The sequence below is a fragment of the Oncorhynchus kisutch genome, linkage group LG14 (assembly GCF_002021735.2).
Source record: "Oncorhynchus kisutch isolate 150728-3 linkage group LG14, Okis_V2, whole genome shotgun sequence".
NCBI classification, from domain to species: domain Eukaryota; kingdom Metazoa; phylum Chordata; class Actinopteri; order Salmoniformes; family Salmonidae; genus Oncorhynchus; species Oncorhynchus kisutch.
In genome coordinates, this window is record NC_034187.2 from 49,949,354 (window position 1) to 49,973,441 (window position 24,088).

General features: G+C 41.0%; 1 protein-coding gene across 2 annotated transcripts in view; it reads right to left on the reverse strand.

The window, feature by feature from the left end:
- nudcd1 (NudC domain containing 1) overlaps positions 1-11,713 on the reverse strand; it is a 36,095-nt gene extending 24,382 nt beyond the window's left edge. For both annotated transcript variants that reach the window (XM_020500704.2, XM_020500703.2), the window contains exons 1-3: positions 11,498-11,713; positions 8,495-8,649; positions 239-424 (exon numbers count right to left, since the gene is read on the reverse strand). In XM_020500704.2, coding sequence (XP_020356293.1) covers positions 239-424; positions 8,495-8,649; positions 11,498-11,612 — 456 coding nt within the window. In that variant the 5' untranslated portion in view covers positions 11,613-11,713. The remainder of the gene's footprint in view (positions 1-238; positions 425-8,494; positions 8,650-11,497) is intronic.
- Positions 11,714-24,088: the final 12,375 nt, after the last annotated feature.

Here is a 24,088-nt window from a genome sequence, read left to right on the forward strand (position 1 = left end):
AGATAAAACAGACCTGGATTAATATATTCCACCATGGGTTTATGGTAGGTTAATTTGACAAACACTATAAGTAACTTGAGATTGATAACTCTTTTTCAAGCGAGATATAACTGCTGACCTTATTTAAAATGGGATGTAAAAATAATCTGGGAAAAAACTAAAAGGAAAGTGGATGCAATGTTGTTGGTAAATATCTGAACATTGATTATGAGTATATTGCATGTCCAAGTCTTCTTACCTCCCACTTCAGACTGCAATTCTCCCTTCTCATGCTGGTTCTGAGGAGGTAGAGTCTGCCCGCACCGTCAGAGAGAGATGCCCAGGTGGCAGAGGTGAAGCTAAGAGAGGCACAGAGACGTTCCTCACACACAGTGGGGTCAGACGGCATGTGGAAGACCTCTATGGGCTTCCCCAGTGCGGTGTCCTGTCAACAAAATACAAAGACCTGTCAGTCTCCTGTCATCAATGGAGGATTTCTACAGAACCTCATCTCTGTTATGAATTATGTTTATGAATGAAATAGTATAAGCCAGGGTTTATTTGGCCCCCAAGTTTTTTTTGTTTTACTCTCTACTGCACATCGTAAGTATTCAGACCCTTTGCTATGAGATCCAAAATTAAGCTCAGTTGCATCCTGTTTACATTGATCATCATTGAGACGTTTCTACAACTTGATTGGAGTCCACCTGTGTTAATTCAATTGATTGGACAAGATTTGGAAAGGCACTGTGACAATACGGAGGCGGATGCAAGATGCAAGCAACGATGGTTTAATGAATACAGTTTACAGCAGCAACAGGACAGACAGACTGTACTCAGACGGAATCCGACCCAGGGACTAGGGCGCATCTTCCGATGATAGCGTGCTGAGAAATCCAGGGGATTGTGTCCGGATGGGTAGGAGGGAGCACAGCAGATAATCCACACAAGGGCGGTGAGAGATGAGCACGGACACACGACACAAACTCAGAGAAGTAACAACGATCTGACAACAAGAAACACTGGTTACAGAACATATAAAGGGAAGATAAGTGATTCCAGCTGGCACAGACAATCAGGCCGAGATTGGGAACCACGCCCACACAAACACGGGGGAGAGAGAGAGAGAGAGAGAGAGAGAGAGAGAGAGAGAGAGAGAGAGAGAGAGAGAGAGAGAGAGAGAGAGAGAGAGAGAGAGAGAGAGAGGGAGGCAGTGGATTCATGAACCGTGACAGGCACACACCTGTCTATATAAGGACCCACAGTTGTCAGTGCATGTCAGAGAAAAAAACAAGCCACGAGGTCAAAGGAATTGTCCGTAGAGCTCCGAGACAGGATTGGGTTGAGGAACAGATATGGGGAAGGGTACCAAACTATTTCTGCAGCATTGAAGGCCCCAAGAATACAGTGGCCTCAATCATTAAATGGAAGAAGTTTGGAACCACCAAGATTCTTGAGAGCTGGCCACACGGCCAAACTAAGCAATCGGGGAAGAAGGGCCTTGGTCAGGGAGGTTACCAAGAACCCGATGGTCACTCTGACAGAGCTCGACAGTTCCACTGTGGAGATGAACCTTCCAGAAGGACCAACATCTCTGCAGAACTCCACCAACACAAATCAAACTTATTTAGATAGCCCTTCTTACATCAGCTGATATATCAAAGTGCTGTACAGAAACCCAGCCTATAACCCCAAACAGCAAGCAAATGCAGGTGTAGAAGCACGGTGGCTAGGAAAAACTCCCTAGAAAGGCAAAAACCTAGGAAGAAACCTAGAGAGGAACCAGGCTATGAGGGGTGGCCAGTCCTCTTCTGGCTGTGCCGGATGGAGATTATAACAGAACATGGCCAAGATGTTTAAATGTTCATAAATGACCAGCATGGTCAAATAATAATAATCACCGTAGTTGTCGAGGGTGCAACAAGTCAGCACCTCAGGAGTAAATGTCAGTTGGCTTTCAGGCCGTTATGGCCGGTCAGGCCGCTATGGTAGAGTGGCCAGACAGAAACCACTCCTCAGTAAAATGGCACATGACAGCCTGTTTAGAGTTTGCCAAAAGGCACCTAAAGGACTCTGACGATGAGAAACAAGATACTCTCATTGAACTCTTTGACCTGAACGCCAAGCGGCATGTCTGGAAGACACCTGGCACCATTCCTACGGTGAAGCATGGCGGTGGAAGCATCATGCTGTGGGGATGTTTTTCAGCGGCAGGGACCTGGAGACTTGTCGGAGGTTGGAGGGAAAGATGAACGGAGCAAAGTACAGAGAGATCCTTGACGAAAACCTGCCCCAGGAGCACTCAGGACCTCATATTAGGGTGACGGTTCACCTTCCAACAGGACAACAACCCTAAGCACACAGCCAAGACAATGCAGGAGTGGCTTTGGGACTGGGATTCGGTGTTCGCTGCCTAACTTCTCCCCACATACACCAAAAATAATATGTAGGCCACCAAGCGGTATTGTCTGTAAAATAATTACAAAAAAAAATGCTATTAGACTTTCATGGGCAATCGTTGTGTACTGTCTGTATTGCTACTGTCACAGCACGATGGGAGTATATTACACATCTCACAGCCACCCGTTGGCTAGAACACACAGGTATAAGCTTTGATTTGAGTCGAAGCCAAAGTCATTCCTTTACTCTTCGTCATCATCGTCAAAACATTTCTCCAGTTTTGCTACTAATGAGATGCATAGCTACAACATTAGGCTACAATCTCCCCTTATATCAAAGTGACTATAAACACCTCACTGCACCCCCCACACCAAATGCAAGTATTCCCTTTGTATACATTCTGGGTATAGCAAACAAAGCTAGCTGGCTCAACTTGCTTGTAGTGGTACTAGCAAGCCACGTTATGTCCAAATCTATCACAAAATTATACTGTACTGACTGAACAACACTGCATTGTTTGAAAAGAAAGCGTATATTGCTAGCTAGCTCCTGACAGCCAAATACAGTGGGGCAAAAAGGTTTTTAGTCAGCCACCAATTGTGCAAGAACTCCCACTTAAAAATATGAGAGAGGCCTGTAATTTTCATCATAGGTACACTTCAACTATGACAGACAAAATGAGAAGAAAAAAATCCAGAAAATCACATTGTAGGATTTTTAATGAATTTATTTGCAAATTATGATGGAAAATAAGTATTTGGTCAATACCAAAAGTTTATCTGAATACTTTGTTATATACCCTTTGTTGGAAATGACAGAGGTCAAACGTTTTCTGTAAGTCTTCACAAGGTTTTCACACACTGTTGCTGGTATTTTGTCCCATTCCTCCATGCAGATCTCCTCTAGAGCAGTGATGTTTTGGGGCTGTTGCTGGGCAACATGGACTTCCAAAGATTTTCTATGGGGTTGAGATCTGGAGACTGGCTAGGCCACTCCAGGACCTTCATTGCCCGGGCGGTGTGTTTGGGATCATTGTCATGCTGAAAGACCCAGCCACGTTTCATCTTCAATGCCCTTGCTGATGGGAGGTTTTCACTCAAAATCTCACGATACATGGCCCCATACATTCTTTCCTTTACACGGATCAGTCGTCCTGGTCCCTTTGCAGAAAAACAGCCCCAAAGCATGATGTTTCCACCCCCAAGCTTCACAGTTTGGATGCAACTCAGCATTCTTTGTCCTCCAAATACGATGAGTTGAGTTTTTACAAAAAAGTTATATTTTGGTTTCATCTGACCATATGACATTCTCCCAATCTTCTTCTGGATCATCCAAATGCTCTCTAGCATTTGTACTGGCTTACTTGTACTGACATGTACTGGCTTAAGCAGGGGGACACGTCTGGCAATGCAGGATTTGAGTCCCTGGCGGCGTAGTGTGTTACTGATGGTAGGCTTTGTTACTTTGGTCCCAGCTCTCTGCAGGTCATTCACTAGGTCCCCCCTTGTGGTTCTGGGATTTTTGCTCACCGTTCTTGTTATCATTTTGACCCCACGGGGTGAGATCTTGCGTGGAGCCCCAGATTGAGGGAGATTATCAGTGGTCTTGTATGTCTTCCATTTCCTAATAATTGCTCCCACAGTTGATTTCTTCAAACCAAGCTGCTTACCTATTGCAGATTCAGTCTTCCCAGCCTGGTGCAGGTCTACCATTTTGTTTCTGGTGTCCTTTGACAGCTCTTTGGTCTTGGCCATAGTGGAGTTTGGAGTGTGACTGTTTGAGGTTGTGGACAGGTGTCTTTTATACTGATAACAAGTTCAAACAGGTGCCATTAATACAGGTAACGAGTGGAGGACAGAGGAGCCTCTTAAAGAAGTTACAGGTCTGTGAGAGCCAGAAATATTGCTTGTTTGTAGGTGACCAAATACTTATTTTCCACCATAATTAGAAAAAAAATTCATAAAAAATCCTACAATGTGATATTCTGGATTTTTTTTCCTCTTTTAGTCTGTCATAGTTGAAGTGTACCTATGATGAAAATTACAGGCCTCTCATCTTTTTAAGTGGGAGAACTTGCACAATTGGTGGCTGACTAAATACTATTTTGCCCCACTGTAGCTCCCGTGAACCTGTAGAAACTAGTACTATCCATTTTTAAAAGCCTCCCTTGGAGGATGGAAACACAATTGGACAAGGAATTAGGGCTCCCGTCAGCGGTAGTCTTCACAAAGCCAGGGCAAAGGTGTCACTCTAGATATCCTGCAATGTCTTGGCAGATAGCAACGTCGTTGAGACAAGTACAATGGCTCTATTAAACAAGGACAACCATATTTACACGCTGCTAGCGTGATCATGCAATCGGCAAAAAAAAGGCCACAATAATTGCTACAAAACATGACTCCGTTCATTTTTAGATCAGACAGCAGGCTCAATCAACTAATGACGTCATTGGGTGAACTCTCACAACGCAAAAAAAATTAAAATACCACTATGATGCATAATTATGTCTGAAACACCTTTCACTACTCATAATTATGTACAAAGACTCGGTTAAAAAACTAAATAGTGTCTAGCGGTAAAATTTCCCTTTCCTAAACATTGTCTTTTTTTTGTTACCTTAAACTTCAATGATCTAAAAACGCATATGTTGTAGCTTAAGCCCTACTTGACATCTGATGTGTTTTGTGTTGTGCCCATCATCGGTTGAGACAACATGCTCTTGAATACAGGGTGGGTGTCATGTTTCGGCTGATAAACGTACTAAAATGGGAATACAATTGAAAATGTTAACTTTTAAATGGTACCACAAATATGGTTGGAGGCTCACACATCAGAGAATGTTGACTTGAATGGGAATATCGCTGTTTTAAAGTATACTGTCAATCCACCATAGGAAACCATAGAAATATAGATAATAGAATAGACATGACCACTTAAGTTGACATTTGACAGTGGGTGGACCAGTGGCCATCTTTGTGGTAGTAATTAGAAGTAAAAATGTCAATTCAATTTACATTTCAATGGTGTACCAACTAAATTGCAGTGGTTTGAAGGGATAGTCAATTCTATGAATTCTATTTCTATGACTGAAATGAGACCCACCCTGTTTTCAAGAGCATGTTGTGTCTCAACCGATGGCGGGCACAATACAAAAACCTCAGATGATGTAAAGTAGGGTCTAAGCTTCAACATATGTGAATTAGTTTATGCTTTTTTAGATAAGTGATGTTCAAGGTTCAAACGATTCATTCTTTTTTTATGAAAAAAAAAGTTTAAATAAGGACAACCCTGTTTGTAAGCTTATAAATTATATAAAACTCAACTGTATACCTTTTCCAGTGATGAAGACATGGATCTCACGATATAGTGGGGTGTACAAAATGGGTCAAATTTTAGCAGCTTTATCTACTGAATGTTTTGGCATTCAGGTACAAAAGGTCATTTTCTGACCACTTCTTCCATGGGAAAACATATGGAAAGTGTTGTTGGAATCAAAAGGGATACTGTCAAAAAGTGGTTAAATTCAAATGGATTTACCCAAAACAAATTGTATTGGTCACGTACACATATTTAGCAGATGTTATCTCAGGTGTAGCGAAATGCTTATGTTCCTAGCTCCAACAGTGTAACAACAGTGTAACTCCAACAATAACTAACAATACAAACAAATCCAAAAAATGTAAAACATAGAAATTCTAAAATATAGAAATATTAGAACGAGCAATGTCAGAGTCCGGAATATAAATATATACAGTGCATTTGGAAAGTATTCAGACCTCCACTTTCTCCACATTATTATGTTACAGCCTTATTTTAAAATGTAATAAACAGTTTTTTCTCCTAATCAAATATCCTATAATACAACATCCTATAATAGCAAAACAAAAAACAGTTTTTAAAATTGTTTGCAACTGTAAAACAAATTCTAAACGGAAATACCACATTTAAATAAGTATTCAGACCCTTAACTCAGTACTTTGTTGAAACACGTTTGGCAGCGACTACAGCTTTGAGTCTTCTGGGTATGACGCTACAAGCTTGGCACACTGTATTTGGGGAGTTTCTCCCATTCTTCTCTGCAGACCCTCTCAAGCTCTGTCAGGTTGGATGTGGAGCGTTGTTGCACAGCTATTTTCAGGTCTCTCCAGAGATGTTCGATAGGGTTCAAGTCCGGGCTCTGGCTGGGCCACTCAAGGACATTCAGAGACTTGTACCAAAGCCACACCTGTCAGAGTGACCATCAGGTTCTTGGTCACCTCCCTGACCAAGGCCCTTCTCCCCCGATTGCTCAGTTTGGTCGGGGGGCCTGCTCTAAATAAGAGTCTTAGTGGTTCCAAACTTCTTCCATTTAAGAATGATGGAGGCCACTATGTTCTTGGGGATCTTCAAAGAAGCTAAATTTGTTTTGTACCCTTCCCCACATCTGTGACTCGACACAATCCTGTATCAGAGCTCTACGGACAATTTCTTTGCTCTCGAGAGCTCTACGGACAATTCCTTCGATCTCATGGCTCTAAGATAAAGGCCTGATTGGTGGAGAGCTGCAGAAATTGTTCTCCTTCTGGAAGGTTCTACCACCACAGAAAATAACTTTGGAGCTCTGTCAGAGGGACCATCGGGTTCTTGGTCACCTCCCTGACCAAGGCCCTTCTCCCCCGAATGCTCAGGTTGGCTGTGTTCTTGGGGACCTTCAATGGTGCAGACATTTTTTGGTACCCTTCCACAAATCTGTGCCTCAACACAATCCTGTCTCGGAGCTCTATGGACAATTCCTTCGACCTCATGGCTTGGTTTCTGCTCTGACATGCACTGCACTGTCAACTGTGGGACCTTATAGACAGGTGTTAGGGAAGATTCAGAATTTGTTGGTAACATTTGTAAGATGTTTAATATTCATCAAATGTGTGTAAGTTACTTCTCATCAGAATGGTATTTTTGATAATACTGTGGCGAGGTTGCAGTTATCTGTTCTATGTCAACACTAAGTTGCATGGGCCGCTGAGAGGGGAGAGGTCAAAGTGTTATTATGTGTAAACATATCTTTCACTCCCTACCTTTTTCTAGTGGAGAAAGGAGGGTGGCAGTGTCTGGGATCATTCTATGCTCCCTCTAATGTTGTTTCTATCTTAACCTATAGCCTCATTCTCCTCTCCGTGAGTTTGTCCAGGAGTTTGTATTTAGAGTGGGTTGTATCTAAATGACAATTTGATATATGCCTGTTGATATGGAGGATTGGTTTATGGTTCTGGGGTTTGGGAAAGGAGACAAAGCTGAACGATGAATTATGTCTATGCTGTCTGACTATGTGTGATCTTTGCTATAAAGGATCCCATTTTGTCATTGTGGGGGGACTCTCAACTTTTCATTAGAGACACTGAAATGTTGAAAGTCAAAATGCTATAGAGCTCATATAATTAAAGATGGACTTTTATAACTAACTCTGACTTGTGTGTGTGGTTTGCTCCCATGATTTGGTAAATAGAGGAAATTTCCACGACACAGGTGTGTGCCTTTCCAAATCATGTCCAATCAATTGAATTTACCACAGGTGGACTCCAATCAAGTTGTAGAAACATCTCAAGGATGATCAATGGAAACGGGATGCACCAACTCTAAAAAAACAGTTTTTGCTTTGTGTGTAGATTAATGACGAAAAACATTTAATCAATTTTAGAACAAGGCTGTAATGTAAAAAATGTGTAAAAAGTCAAGGGGTCTGAATACTTTCCGAATGCCCTGTATGTATATGATGGTGTGTATAGATAGACAAGAGCAGTATAGGAATATAAAAAGCTATGTACAACACTAGTTATATAGGATAGGCCTTGACTAGAATACAGTATATACATATTAAGTGGGTTACCCATGTGCTGTTTTACCAGTGCATTGAGTGGACAAGTCAGAATATTAGTATCAGATAGACTTTGCTCCACTTATAATACTTCTCAAAAGCTATGCATTATGGAGGCATCAATTTCAAGTTGGATGGAGGTATAACTGAAGCAATGTCCTGAGAGGTGTTGGGCTCTTGGTATAAAAATAAATAAAAAATTCCACTGTGAAGCAGCATTCATTTTTCAGAAGAAATTTACAAGACATTTTGAGAGATACTTACCAGGGTAACCGTAAGATTCAGCACTCGCCCTTTGCAGTCAACAAAGAAAACACTGTCCTCATACCAGGGGTCTATATGCAGGTAGTTGTACATGCCAAAAGCACGCACATGGTCCAGGGTGTATTGACTGTCCTTCAGTTTCACCTCCGCCACAGCTATAGAGAGGAGGTAATGTAAATTTGTGAAATGTCATTTAAAAAAACTGGGTGCTATACCATTGATGAATATTATCTAGGCTAGTGTTTTTATGGCATAACCTATAAAAAGGTACAATCATTCTGCATAGATGATGTTGCAACTCTTAGCTGTGAAGCACAAATAATTTTCTTGCATACACTTCTTATTTTTTGAGTATATGCCAAATAGTGTGAGCAATCTGAAGTGAATAAACCCCAGAAATAAATCTACAGCCCAGATATGTTTCAGCAATACTTTGCCATTGACTTAAAGGGATAGTTCGGGATTTTGGCAATGAGGCCCTTTATCCACTTCCCCAGAGTCCGATGAACTCATGGATACCATTTAATGTCTCTGCGTTCAGTTTGAAGGAAGTTGCTAAGTACCTTTAGCTCCTATTGACGATCTTCTGGCTGGTGGAGTTTTTGTTAAGAGCCCCGACATTTGATTTAAACATTAAAACGCATCGCTTGCAGCACGGTTTTGGAAACATCTTTCATATCAGCGAGAAAAAATATAAAAAAAAGGTTAAATTACTACACATCTTCATAGGGATAGGGTTCCCGCACAGCCATATTTCCACGTTACAACGTTTGTTTATGCAAAACAGACGGAAGACCGAGACGACTACCTGTGCTATTAATAACCTCTTTGGGCTGACATCCCGTTACCGGGATGATATCTGCGTCTCTGAACACCTATGTATGAATAGAAGAGACACCACAAACGTGTCATCACGGAAAAAAAATACTGTCACAAATGTTAAAACTGTGTACAGTAAGTGTATATTTTGCATTTGTGAAATTATTATCAGTTAACATGGCCTTTATGAATTATTAAGCCTGTGTGCTTTATGTGCTTGCTTTTATTATATAAATGCTTCAACATTCGCTAAAAGTGACTAGCTGATGAAAATTCTCAGAACAAAACGTAGAAAATCTCTTAAGGCTGTTTACCACAGATCTTATTTTTGCCATTAATCCAACAACAACAAAACATGATTTCCATAGGCTTTGGCCAATGAGCCATGGCGGAGTGGGAGCCTATAGTCGCCACTGATCTCTATTGGCTCGCGAAACAACCTCCTACTTCCTTTAAACATTGAACCATTATGATTGGTCTAGTTATGTAAGGAATCATGTTGTAAAGAAACACCCCTCAAGATTAGAGTGAAATTGAATGGCGAGCTAGAACGTTCTCCACTGAGTTTCTAAAACTGTAAAAAGAGTAGCACGGTAGCGCTGTTTTATGTACAATGTTGTCGACAAAATTAGGTTGCTTTTACTCCCGTCCTTATTGCAGAATTGCAGCCCTTTGTCAGCATGTACTAAAGTTGTTCCACATTTACATTAGTCCCCTCGTTTGGGGATTGGCATTTAGCCTGTGACGAAAAGGAAGCAGACAGACCTACAGTATGTTTTAGCAGGGAGGTTTGGTAGGGTGACCTGATTTGTAACTATGAAAATAATTTTGTTAAACTGATTGTGAACCAAAAAGTGTACATTTGATTCTAGATGGGGGACAATAGGAAAATAATTTGGTTAAGTGTAGGGGCAGATTTGTCATCAATGGATGTTATTATCCATTTACTATATTTAGTCTGATCAGTGGAAAAATGTGCATTCCTAACAATGGGCTAAAATATAGGGTAATTACTGTGCTTGTCAGCAAGAACAGTGCTGTTATTCCCCACACGTGTTTTATTATTCCACTTCTTCCCAATTTTGCCAGTGTAACCATATATAAGAAATCTCATATGCCTACTTGTGTCTTTGGAAATTAATTATGAGGCCATGTATTTTTGCAGCCATTCATGAACAAGTCATACAAATAAGCATTGGATAGTAAAATGCTCCAAGAATCAAATATAATTTGACATTTTACTAGACATCCAACCAGAACCAGACAAATAGCAGGCCAAACTATCCCTCTCAGCACTGCCTGGACTGCGCAAAAATGCAAATGCTTTCCGTTTGAGTTATATTAGGTTTTATTTTCATCGTCTACATTCTAGGCAACTCATAAAGCATAATATTGTGTCTAGGTAGAGTAAGATGATGTCAAGGATCTTCACCTAGTAGGTATAAACCACCCAAATTCATCAGATTTTTCTTCAAGGTTTGGTGATTTTGAGAAATTAATTGTAATAAGAAAAACATTTCAATCACCCGGCACTTGGGAAACATAGTTCAGGGGTGGTGGCCAACCCTCCTGGAGAGCAGCAGGATTTTCTTAGAGACCTTTCTTCAAGAGAGTTCACCCAAATTACAAAATGTTTGTATCCTTATCTTGAAAGCAGTATATAGAAAAGTCAACTGCAATCTATGATTTGGTTACCCACTGCCATTAAACATGAATGTTTCCTGTGCAGAGCCTTGGTGTATTGGTAACACTCCCTGACACGTGTTGCATAAGAACAGGGATCAATCTCTGCTTCCAATCTTCCCACGGTTTTTAGTATTTAATTACTGCCTGAATAATGTAAAACCACATTAAACAATTGAAATAATATTAGCATACTTTATTAGCAAATTTCATCCCCCCAAAAATCGCTAAGTAACAAAGTCATCCAATTTTGAGTGTTCATTTAATGTTGAAAGCATCCTGAACACTGCTGACCTGTGATTTTTTTTTTTTGTAAGAATAAATTGAATTGCAGGAAATTACATTTAAAACATTGGTTGTGTTAGGGGAAATGAAATTCACATAGCAAATCACACTCACGCCAAGCTTTCGTCAAAAGTTAGCAGCCCTCTAGCTAAATAAAAAATAATGGCAATATTAGCATGCTCTAAGGATAATGCGACGTGGCGGGCAGTTTCTCACCAGCATCTAGCTCTACGTTGTAAATTGGTATGGGCTCCAGAGACAGTCTGTAACTCTCAAAGCTGGGATCCAAAAGCTGTCTGTTGACCTTCAATGAATAATTCGATACAGCCATGTTTCAGAATTATTGATAAATTGACAATATGTTTAAGATGAAATATATAGGAGCTGAACTGCACACAACTTAATGTGCTTCCTGTATGAATCAGTCGGAATATTTTACGGACGGACATATAGGGAGGTATGGGAAATTGAAATCTTGCAGGACGTGAAAAATTATGAAAATAATTCACTTATAAATAAATAAAAAGTGTCTGTTGAGTTTTAGACACTATTAATGGATCATGACTGATAAAAAACGAATGCAAACAACCATGCGTGGTTCAACACTCTCGAAGGCAGAACCTTCGCGCTTTCGTGTTCTTCACCGGAAGGTTTATGTGTAGGGACTGCTTGCTTCGTTGGTCTTTATTAGCGTCAAGGCAGCAACATTAAAACTTCCGGTTTTCCGATTTGCCTTCAAAATAAACATCTGTTGTTTAAACGCTGTGTATGATAAGAAATCAATATTTTTTTGCAGTTTTGCATTGTCATAGTGCACTAAAGAGAATGACAACTTTACATAAGATAAATAATATTGTAAGGTGGAGCACATTGAAAAATGGCTAAGTTATGTATATGAGTGGTTCTGTGCTTCAAGGTGTTTCTTGGTTCTTACAGATCCTATCACAGTTTAAATCTTTCCAGTTTTCTTGAGATGTATTCCTGGATGATTATATGGCCCTAGTGGTGGGGCTGAAGGAACCCTAGTGGTTAGAACGTTGGGCCAGTAACAAAGGTTGCTGGATTGAATCCATGAGCTGACAAGGTAAAACAAATCTGCAGTTCTGCCCCTGAACAAGGCAGTTAGCCCACTATTCCCTGGTAGGCTGTCATTGAGAATAAGAATTTGTTCTTATCTGATCTGCCTATGTAACGGATGTGAAATAGCTAGCTAGTTAGCGGTGGTGCGCACTAAATAGCGTTTCAATCGGTGACGTCACTTGCTCTGAGACCTTGAAGTAGTAGTTCCCCTTGCTCTGCAAAGGTTAAATTAATAAAATAATAGTGGCTATCTTTATCCTCGTGGCTTAAAGCCTTGTGTCTTATCCTAGTTCTGTGAAACCATAACACTATGTACTGTGTCCAGCAGTTGTCTTACTATCTTTTGCTAATAAATGCTAATTATTTGGTCTTTCAGAGTGTGTGACTATTTACCCATGCAACAGAACATAGAACATAACAATGGAACACATATTGAACTGTAGAGCGCTAAAGTGAGGTGGAAAGGACTACGAACGGTCTCTACTAACCTAATCTCAGTTACCGAGAAGTAAAATTCTTGCAGAAGTGTCACTAACCATTAATCTGTCCACTAGAGATTACTACTAACCAAATATGTTTAGTTATGCAGGGGGACTGTGTCATAATGTTGCTGGCTTTTATTTCGCCCCCCTCCATACATGCTAATGCAATATACAGTGTATTGGACTGTCTATTACCTGTCTCAGCTAAAGTGGGGTGAAAAATACTCAGTAGGGTCATAGGAAGGGTTGCTGGACTTTTACTGTGGTCAAACAGCTTAAAATAGGGTGCCTGAACACTATATGGTTCAAATATAGCACTGTGTCATGGGACACATATATTGTCTTACCAAAATAAATTATAATAATGTAAAAGACAAATACATCTACAAAAGTATGTGGACACCCCTTCAAATAAGTGGATTTGGCTATTTCAGCCACACCCCTTGCTGAAAGGTTTAGAGACCAGGAAGTTGGTAGCACCTTAATTGGGGAGAACGGACTCGAGGTAATGAGTGGAGCGGAATCAGTGGAATGGTTTCAAATACATCAAACACATGGTTTCCAGGTGTTTGATGCCATTCCATTTGCTCCGTTCTGGCCATTATTATGAGCCATTCTCCCCTCAGCAGCCGTCTGTGGTGTTTAAAATCGAGCACACACGTTTTACAATCTCCATAGACAAACATTGGCAGTAGAATGGCCTTACTGAATAGCTCAGTGACTTTCAACATGGGACCGACATAGGATACCACCATTCCAACAAGTCAGTTCAGCTGTGAAGTGGTAGGCCAAACAAGCTCACAGAATTGGACTGTGGAGTGCTGAAGTGCTTAGCGTGTAAAAATTGTCTGTCCTCGGTTGTAACACTCACTACAGAGTTCCAAACTTCCTCTGGAAACAACGCCGGAGATTTTTGTGGGCTATACACAGCCTTGTCTCAGGATGATAAGTTGGTGGTTGAAGTTATCCCTTTAGTGGTGTGGGGGCTGTGCTCTGGCAAAGTGGGTGGGGTTATATCCTGCCTTTTTGGCCCTGTCCTGTCGGATGGGGCCACAGTGTCTTCTGACCCCTCCTGTCTCAGCCTCTAGTATTTATGCTGCAGTAGTTTGTGTCGGGGGGGCTAGGGTCAGTCTGTTATATCTGGAGATTTCTCCTGTCTTATCCGGTGTCCTGTGTGAATTTAAGTATGCTCTCTCTAATTTTCTCTTTCTCTCTTTCTTTCTCTCTCTCGGAGGACCTGAGACCTAGGACCGTGCCTCAGGACTACCTTGCATGATGACTCCTTGCTGTCCCCAGTCCCCCTGGCCGTGCTGCTGCTCCAGTTTCAACTGTTCTGCCTGCAGCTATGGAACTGGTCATTTGTGAACATTTGAACATCTTGGCCATGTTCTGTTATAATCTCCACCCGGCACAGCCAGAAGTGGACTGGCCATCCCTCATTCCTCTCTAGGTTTCTTCCTACGTTTTTGCCTTTCTATGGAGATTTTCCTAACCACTGTGCCTCTCCACCTGTATTGCTTGCTGTTTGGGGTTTTAGGCTGGGTTTCTGTACAGCACTTTGATATATCAGCTGATGTAAGAAGGGCTATGTAAATACATTTTATTTTATTTTATGTTTAAGTATGACAATGCTCCCGTCCATACAGACATGGTTTGTCTAGATCGGTGTGGAAGAAGTTTTGTTAAGCACACGAGAAAGAAGAAAAACACGAGAAAGTAAGCTATAAGTCTATTTTTTCTTTGTCGTTATGGGATATTGTGTGTAGACTGACGAAGGGGGGAAAAAAACAATTTAATCGATTTCAGAATAACGCTGTAACAAAATGTGGAAAAGGGGTTTGAATACTTTCCGAATGCACTGTATTAACATCTACATTACATGGATGATACATGATAACCATACATAATGACTAATAGTTATTGATAATTGATTTCACATAGTGGTAACCACAACTGGTTACCATATAAAAGAGTGTGTGAACACTTGCAATTTATTTCAATATGGAACAGGATAGATGGCAAGGGAGAGGAAGAAATCATAGGGCTCATGGACAAGGGGCCTGTTTATAAGGTGAGCATGGGCCCCATCATATAGTTGGACATGGGCCATATCAAAGAGGTGGAGATCAGAAAGAGCGAGGCAGGCGGCAGGGCGGCAGTTGTGCCTAATGAAGTCTGGGCCATCGTTGTTGACCACGTAGCAAACCGAGGCCTTACCATGAACTAACCTAAATATATTTTTAGAGAGTCATGGTGCTTGATGCTGCTGTGAACCATCACAAGCGTATCTTTGATGAAGCAGGCTTCAACCTGGCCAAAACTCATTGCTGTGGCAGAACCTCATTGGCCAATGGCTGACCGTCCAAGTGCCTACACAATATGGGGGAAACATCTCCATGTGCGCAGCTATCTCTGAAGATGGTGTGGTAGGACGTAGGCAGTGGTGAAAAAAGTACCCAATTGTAATACTTGAGTAAAAGTAAACATACCGTAATAGAAAATGACTCACGTAAAACTCACCCAGTAAAATACTACCTGAGTAAAAATCTAAAAGTATTTGGTTTTAAATATACATATGTAGCAAAAGTAAGTGTAATTGCTAATCTATAATTAAAACTTCTTCAGGATTGGTGGTTCCCCTTAGGGATGGTTGAGCTAACGTAGGCTAATGCGATTTGCATGAGGTTGCAAGTAACAAGAGAATTTCCCAGGACATACACATATCTGATATTGGCAGAAAGCTTAAATTCTTGTTAATCTAACTGCACTGTCCAATTTACATTAGCTATTACAGTGTAAGAATACCATGCTATTGTTTAGAAATATATATCTATATTTCACATTTATTTAACCAGATAGGCTATTTGAGAACAAGTTCTCATTTACAATTTAGCAAATTTACACTGGAGTGATAGATGTGCAGAAGCTGATGTGCAAGTAGAAATTTTCGAGCTCTCCCTGTAGATTTTGCGGTGACGTTGCGTCTCCATGAACACTGAGCCAATCACGTCACAACTAGAGAACATTACCAACATGCTCTGTATTTCCACTGGCTGCCCCACCACCACATAAAGTACTGATCTAGGCTGAAACACCTGCATTTTGGAGCTGCCTTACCAAAGAAAGCAAAAACATGTATGAGGCTCTATTAACTCAATATATATATTTTTACATTGTCTGCAAACTGATATGTGACATGTATTAATGCCAAAATAACATGCAAAACAGGCACCAAAATGTTTTTATTTTATTGAATTTTTTTGTTAAACAGGTGGGGCTCAAAACAGGTGGGGCTCTGCCCCCGCCTACCCTGAATTACTCGTAGCCACTGAAAGGGGCACAGTAAGCTCATCACTATTAGGATAATCTAGGTCATTTACAGGTATGACAGTCCATCAACGTTTTCATTGTGTCTTTGAAGCAGTTAGCTTCTTAAACCTTTGGATGCTATCAAACCATAGTGCCCTTAGTTTAGTTAGAGGTGACAGTTTTGATATTCATCACTGCATCCTGTATCAAAAGGTTGGCTGAACTTCGCTAAAGACCCATAGATCTCTATATTACTCTCTTTTATTAAGGCCCTACTTCAAAAACTTCAGTCTTATTTAACTTTGCTGTTGAAGTATAGGCACCTGAGTTGCCTAACCCGTTCCACAGGATTGGTTAACTCTTGAGGTTCCTAGGGTCTCCACTGAGCTAGATAAATCTGTTTTTAGTTTTAATGCACCGTATTACTTAAACAAAATTCAAAATACATTTAATCTTGATGTCCTGGTGTCGTTCGAGCAATTAAAGTATTGACTGGGGTCTTATTTGTGGAGGAATGTAACTGTTTTCTGGGTGATTTGTGATATTTTATTTGCATGTCCCATATTTTTTATAATATGTTGTATTATACAGGGCATTTTTGAAAAATGAACCTAGGTCTCAATATGTCTTCACTGTTAATAAATCTGAAAATAAAAATGTATTGTCTACACCTGTCGACAAAAAAATGACAGACTACCTGACATTCCACAGAAGCATTGGAATTTCATCATGAATCCACACTGACTGAATCCACTTAATTGCCAAACAGATAGTATAAACGTATCAAAAACAGTTTATATGTGGTCAGAGCGCTAACATGAAGGAAACACATATTAAAAGATTAGAATCCTCTGTTTTGACTTGACTCATGAAATCATTTACACTTGAAAGGACACGGTTCGTAAGTCTATAAGGTGCTTTAGTCTGTTTATGAGAAAGGCATCCACCAGCACTAATTTGAACTTTTAAATATTTTCTGTTCAAGTGTAGATCAAGAAAGGTAGATGAGGTAGTCACCTGGAATGCATTTAACAGGTGTGCCTTGTTAATTTGTGGAATTTCTTTCCTTAATGTGTTTGAGCCAATCAGTTGGGTTGTGACAAGATAGGGGTGGTATACAGAAGAAAGCCCTATTTGGTAAAAGACCAAGTCCATAATATGGCAAGAACAGCTCAAATAAGCAAAGAGAAATGACAGTCCTTCATTACTTTAAAGGGGAATGGAAACACTTAGGGAAGTAAATTGAAGCAAATAAATGATTTCAATCCACTAATACTAAATGTGCATTTAACACAAAAACATCTCTATATTTAGTATTTTGATCGTCGACAAGGTTTATTTGAGCTATGGTCAGCGCCATTTTAAAATGTCATAGTAACGACTGACACCAGTCAGTGTGTGACTGGCAGGAATCAGAAAATTCTCTTTGGTATTGAGATTTCGCCTGGAGAGTGAATCGAAGAGAGTTTAGGGCAGACAACGACGATGGCAACAGCAAGTAGTAATTCAAACATGAACTGTATAGCGCCAGGCTGTATGAATTGTCTCCAAAGAAATCCCTCGGTAAACTACCGTTGACTACCAGGACCTACAACTTTTGAAGAAGTGGCTCCATGTCCTGAAGACGAAGGACGTGCCAGCTCGAGCTAGCAGGATCTGCAGACAGCATTTCGCGGAGGCAGACTTTGCGATGAAGGGCACTTTCGATGCAGCAACCAGGAGTTCCTGAATGGAAAGGAATCATAGGCCTACGTTGAAGCCTTGCTCCTCCATTTGACATTTCGAGGGTTATGGTGTAGGGGTTACCGATTGACCATCATCAACATCGCTGATTTTGATGTCAAGCAAAAGCGACTGAACGAAGGAGTCAATGCAATGGAGCCTGAAGTAACGTTAACTGGTCATGACTGTTGTTGACTATGCTAGCGTTAGATACTGGACAACTTTGTTGCAACTCTAGTTGAAGGTAACTTACTAATTGCGTCTGAAGTGTTTTGTGAACACTACACCCCAAAGCAAATAAATTTAGCCAGCAACTGAAATGCAACTAACATTGCAACACAGTTTATCAGGGTAACGTTAGTTACTGTAGCTAGATTCCACCTCAGTCAAATACATTTTGTTGACAGATTTGTTTTTGTAATGTTTTGTTAGCTCCACCTCATTAAGCTGGACTGAAGATGACATAGCTAATGTCTGCTGAAAAATAACTGTCCCTGCATTTGCTGTGTGTGTGTGTGTGTGTGTGTGTGTGTGTGTGTTGACAATGACAAAGCATACAACAGGTGGCTTGTTAATACTAACTGAATTTATTTGGGTTCAGTTGTCTTAGCAAAACGGGCACCCAACCAATTGTGCTATTATGTGTTTTTTCTACAACCATATCATATGCTAAAAAAGAGCTTCTGGGTATGAGGACAGTGATCACTCACCTCGGATTAGACAAAGATTTTTTTCTATAGGAAGGAGGACATTCTCCAAACACCCCACAGGGCCAACATCCCAGTTATTTGCAAGAAGAAGCAACGCTGGTACAGAGGACAAAGAATCGGATGCCTGGTCAGGACCCGGAAAAGGCGAGTGGGAAGCTGCCGTTACCATCAATACTACTCGCCAACGTGCAATAAATTAGACGAGGTACGATCATGAATATTCTACCAACGGGACATCAAAAACTGTAATATCCTATGTTTCTTGGAATCGTGGCTGAATGATGACATGGATATTCAGCTAGCTGGATATATGCTACACCGACAAGATAGGACAGCATACTCCGGTAAGACGAGGGAGGGGCGGTCTGTGCATATTTTTAAACAACAGCTGGTGCACGAAATCTAAGGAAGTCTCTAGATTTTGCTCGCCTGAAGTAGAGTATAATTGTGATAAATTGCAGAGCACACTACTTGCCCAGAGAGTTTCAGCTATACTTTTCGTGGCTATTTATTTACCACCACACTAAGACCGCACTCAGTCAGCTGTATAATGAAATAAGCAAACAGAAAACCACTCCCCCAGAGGCGGTACTCCTAGTGGCCGGATACTTTAATGAAGGGAAACTTAAATCAGTTCTACCAAATTTCTATCAACATGTTAAATGTGCAACCAGAGGAAAACAATTCTAGATCCCCTGTGCTCCACACACAGAGAAGCGTACAAAGCTCTCCTGCTTCCAAGCAAAAATTAAAGCAGGAACCACCAGTGACTCGGTCTTTAAAAATGTGGTCAGATGAATCAGATGCTAAACTACAGGACTGTTTTGCTATCACAGACTGGAACAATGTTCCGGGATTCTTCCGATGGCATTGAGGAGTACACCACATCAGTCACTGGCTTTATCAATAAGTGCATTGAGGACGTCGTCCCCACAGTGACTGTACGTACATACCCCAACCAGAAGCCATGGATTACAGGCAACATTCACACTAAGCTAAAGGGTAGAGCTGCCGCTTTCAAGGTGCGGGCTCTAACCCGGAAGCTTATAAGAAATCCTGCTACGAACCATCAAACAGCATCAATACAGAGCTAAGATTGAATCATAGTATACCGGCTCCGATGCTCGTCTTATGTGGCAAACTATTACAGACTACAAAGATACAAAGAGAAGCACAACCGAGAGATGTCCAGTGACATGAGCCTACCAGACGAGCTAAATAACTTCTATGCTCGCTTCGAGGCAAGCAACACTGAGGCATGCATGAGAGCATCAGCTGTTCCGGACGACTGTGTGGTCATCCTAACTGACCTAAAACTGAATTGTCAGGAATTGTGAAAAACTGAGTTGAAATGTATTCGGCTAAGGTCTATGTAAACGTCTGACTTCAACTGTATTTTGGTGTGTATTGAATCTGCATCTTAACTTCTTAATTAAAGTGGCAAATTGTCTCCCTGCTCCTCTTTCGGTAAAAAGATGTGGGATGAGGCTGGAGAAATGTAACCACTCTCAAATTCATAGACAGAGCAATAGATTCAAGGACTGACCATCCATGATATCAAAATTGTAATCCTGTTTCTGTAACGTCCGTCTGAAGAAGAGGACCAAAGTGCAGCATGGTACGTGTTCATGATAATTTATTCAAACTGAACACTGAAAAAAAATAACAAAGTAGAACTAAACGAAACAGTTCTGTCTGGTGCAGACACAAAACAGAAAACAACTACCCACAAAACACAGGTGGGAAAAAGCTGCCTAAGTATGATTCTCAATCAGAGACAACGATAGACAGCTACCTCTGATTGAGAACCACACCCGGCCATACACAAAGGAAAGAAACTAGACTGCCCACCCTAGTCACACCCCGGCCTAACCAAAATAGAGAATGAAAATGTCTCTATGGCCAGGGCGTGACAGTTTCCACTACCATATACTCAATTCTCTTTGGATGAAGACGTCTGCTAAATTACATATATTATTTAAGTCTACTTTGACTCTGACAACTATCTGCCCAGTGTAGTTACCATTCCTTTCCAATACATGGCAGCCAATGCTAGTTGAAGTCACTCCTCCAGCAACAGGGGCACGGGATTAGTGCGCACTGAAAGTAGTTTCATCTTCAAAGCAAGTTATTCTGGCTACGCTTGAACCTGTTGTTATAGTGGACAAGCTAACTAATACTATTTTTTACATAATTAAGGCGCAGGCATTAGGTCTATGTCTTAGGCTAGGCTAGATTTACTAAATTAACTTGTTTTATTCAAACTTGTATTCAATGTCTTTGCTTCTGGCTATTCGCGCCTTATGGAAGAAACAACACACGCCTTACATCCTGACCAGACCGGACACGTCTGGTGCGCAAGCTTCACAAAATAAATGTAGAAATCCATGTTATTCAATTATCTCACCCACACTGCTCGTGTGCGCCAGCGTCTGTGATGCCAAGGGCTAAAATAGAACTAATTTCTATTTCTGATGCAGATCGCGCTGCAAGTCCTGCCTCTCCCATCTCCTCATTGGTTTATAGAAGCAGGTACCCACGTGCCATCTCCTCATTGGCTATACCCATGTGGGTGATTGAAAGACGAACTGTTTTGACGGTTGTCGTGGTAATATTATGAAAGTTTAGATGCCGATCACCATATAAGTTCAAAGATGAAAAAGCCTGGAAGGAGGAGAGATAATTAGAAATGATTTGGTTGGCCATTTTATGTGTGGATTGATTGTCAGAGTAGAAGACCTTGTGCATTTCAGGTAAAATAACAATTCAATGTTTATATCCCAGGACAAATTAGCTAGCAACAGCAAGCTAGCTAAATAGGACAAATTAGCTAGCAAGTGCAAGCTAACTAGCTAAATTGCCATACATGTTTAATCCTTTCGACCTGTCCCCAAATTAATGTCATTGGTTCAGAGTTTGTTTTTTAACCTGCGTGTCGTGATCGCGTTTGGTGTAGAGGGACAAATGCACGATTGCGCACGATGTTTGGGTTTGGTGTTACACCTTGTCCAATTCTCTCTTGTGCCTATAGGGTGAACTGGCGATAAACTGCAAGCCTATATGCTCTGCAAACAAAATCATAAGAAAAGTTAGTCTCATACCAAAACTAAATCTCAATGTGTTTATAATGAGCACGGCCCATTATTGGTTAGAATGAGATTTCATTAATCATGATACTGTGTGAGATTAGAACTCCGTTCGTCTAATCTAAAAGGTAAATGTGTTACCAACGCGCCAAACAGCGCTGATGATAAACATCGTTATAGGATACTGATTTTATATATTGAGCATTTCTGGGGGGAATGGACCTAGCCCTCACCCTCCGATCCAACAGGTCCCAGATGTGCTCAATGAGCAGTATGCCTAGTGGAATTATCATGCTGGAGGGTCATGTCAGGATGAGCCTGCAGGAAGGGTACCACATGAGGAAGGAGGATGTCTTCCCTGTCACGCACAGCATTAAGATTGCCTGCAATGACAAAAAGCTTAGTCTGATGATGCTGTGACACACCGCCCCAGACCATGACGGACCCTCCACCTCCAAATCGATCCTGCTCCAGAGTACAGGCCTCGGTGTAACGCTCATTCCTTTGACGATAAACGCAAATCTAACCATCACCCCTGGTGAGAAAAAACTGACTTGTCAGTAAAGAGCACTTTTTTACAGTCCTGTCTGGTCCAGCGATGGTGGGTTTGTGCCCATAGGTGACGTTGTTGCAGGTGATGTCTGGTGAGGACCTGCCTTACAACAGGCCTACAAGCCCTCAGTCCAGCCTCTCTCAGCCTATTGCGGACAGTCTGATGGAGGGATTGTGCGTTTCTGGTGTAACTCGGGCAGTTGTTGTTGCCATCCTGCACCTGTCCCGCAGTTGTGATGTTTAGATGTACCGATCCTGTGCAAAAGTTGTTACATGTGTTCTACCACTGCGAGGAAGATCAGCTGTCCATCCTGTCTCCCTGTAGTGCTGTTAGGCGTTTAACAGTACGGACATTGCAATTTAATGTTCTGGCCACATCTGCAGGCCTAATGCCTCCTTGCAGCATGTCTAAGGCACGTTCACGCAGATGAGCAGGGACCCTGGACCCTTCTTTTGGTGTTTTTCAGAGTCAGTAGAAAGGCCTCTTTAGTGTCCAAAGTTTTCATAACTGTGAACTTAATTACCTACCGTCTGTAAGCTGTTAGTGTCTTAATGACCGTTCTACAGGTGCATATTCATTAATTGTTTATGGTTCATTGAACAAGCATGGGAAAGAGAGTTTAAACCCTTTACAATGAGTATCTGTGAAGTTGTTTGGATTTTTACGAATTATCTTTGAAAAACAGGGTCCTGAAATGGGACGTTTCTTTTTTTGCTGAGTTTATATGCTGTGCAATAGCCTGGGGATGACGTTACACCAAGAAACACTTACCTTGATGAAAATCCACAACCTAAAGTAATTGAAAGTGTCTTACTTCTGGAACTAATTTCCTCAGGACACAAACACGCAAACAACAAAAACAGTGATGGGCCAAGTCAGGTCTTTGACACATTCACCCACTCCCCCACTGAAAGATCAACCACAAAATGTTGGCACCATTATAACAGGTTGTCATCAAGTCTTGGTCTCCAGCATGGGACAAGAAGGTGCAGTAGTCTCAGGTTGGACTACTCTAAATCATCTTGGTTCGGACACACACACACACAAACGCAAACTTTGCAGGTCCATCAACCCATTTAAATACCAGTCCCCACCCTAACAGTAACCTGTGGATCATGAGAGAACCTTCATAAGCAGAACGTTAATTAATAACCTTGGCCCTTTCTGAAGTATCCTGTAATATGAGCTGGCGAAAGAATGGCTCTTGCCTCTTCCTGCTGGAGGTACTGCATGTTGGTTCCAATCTTAAAAGTAAAAAAAAAAGTGAACAGGTCTGTTAGGAAATGCTTTTGTCACACCATCTGTTAAATCCCCTTGCTGTTATCCCACTGTTAAATCCTCTTAGATTGATGAGAAATTGAAAAATGGTATGGTTGAGAGGGATGAGGCAAAAGGTATTTGGCAATTAAGTCTGCCAGCCCAAGTTTTTATTTTATTTTTTATTTCACCTTTATTCAACCAGGTAGGCTAGTTGAGAACAAGTTCTCATTTACAACTTGACCTGGCCAAGATAAAGCATAGCAGTGTGAATAGACAACAACACAGAGTTACACATGGAGTAAACAATAAACAAGTCAATAACACAGTAGAAAAAAAAGAAAAAAAGAGTCTATATACATTGTGTGCAAAAGGCATGAGGAGGTAGGCGAATAATTACAATTTTGCAGATTAACACTGGAGTGATAAATGATCAGATGGTCATGTGCAGGTAGAGATACCGGTGTGCAAAAGAGCAGAAAAGTAAATAAATAAAAACAGTATGGGGATGAGGTAGGTCAATTGGATGGGCTATTTACCGATGGACTATGTACAGCTGCAGCGATCGGTTAGCTGCTCAGATAGTAGATGTTTAAAGTTGGTGAGGG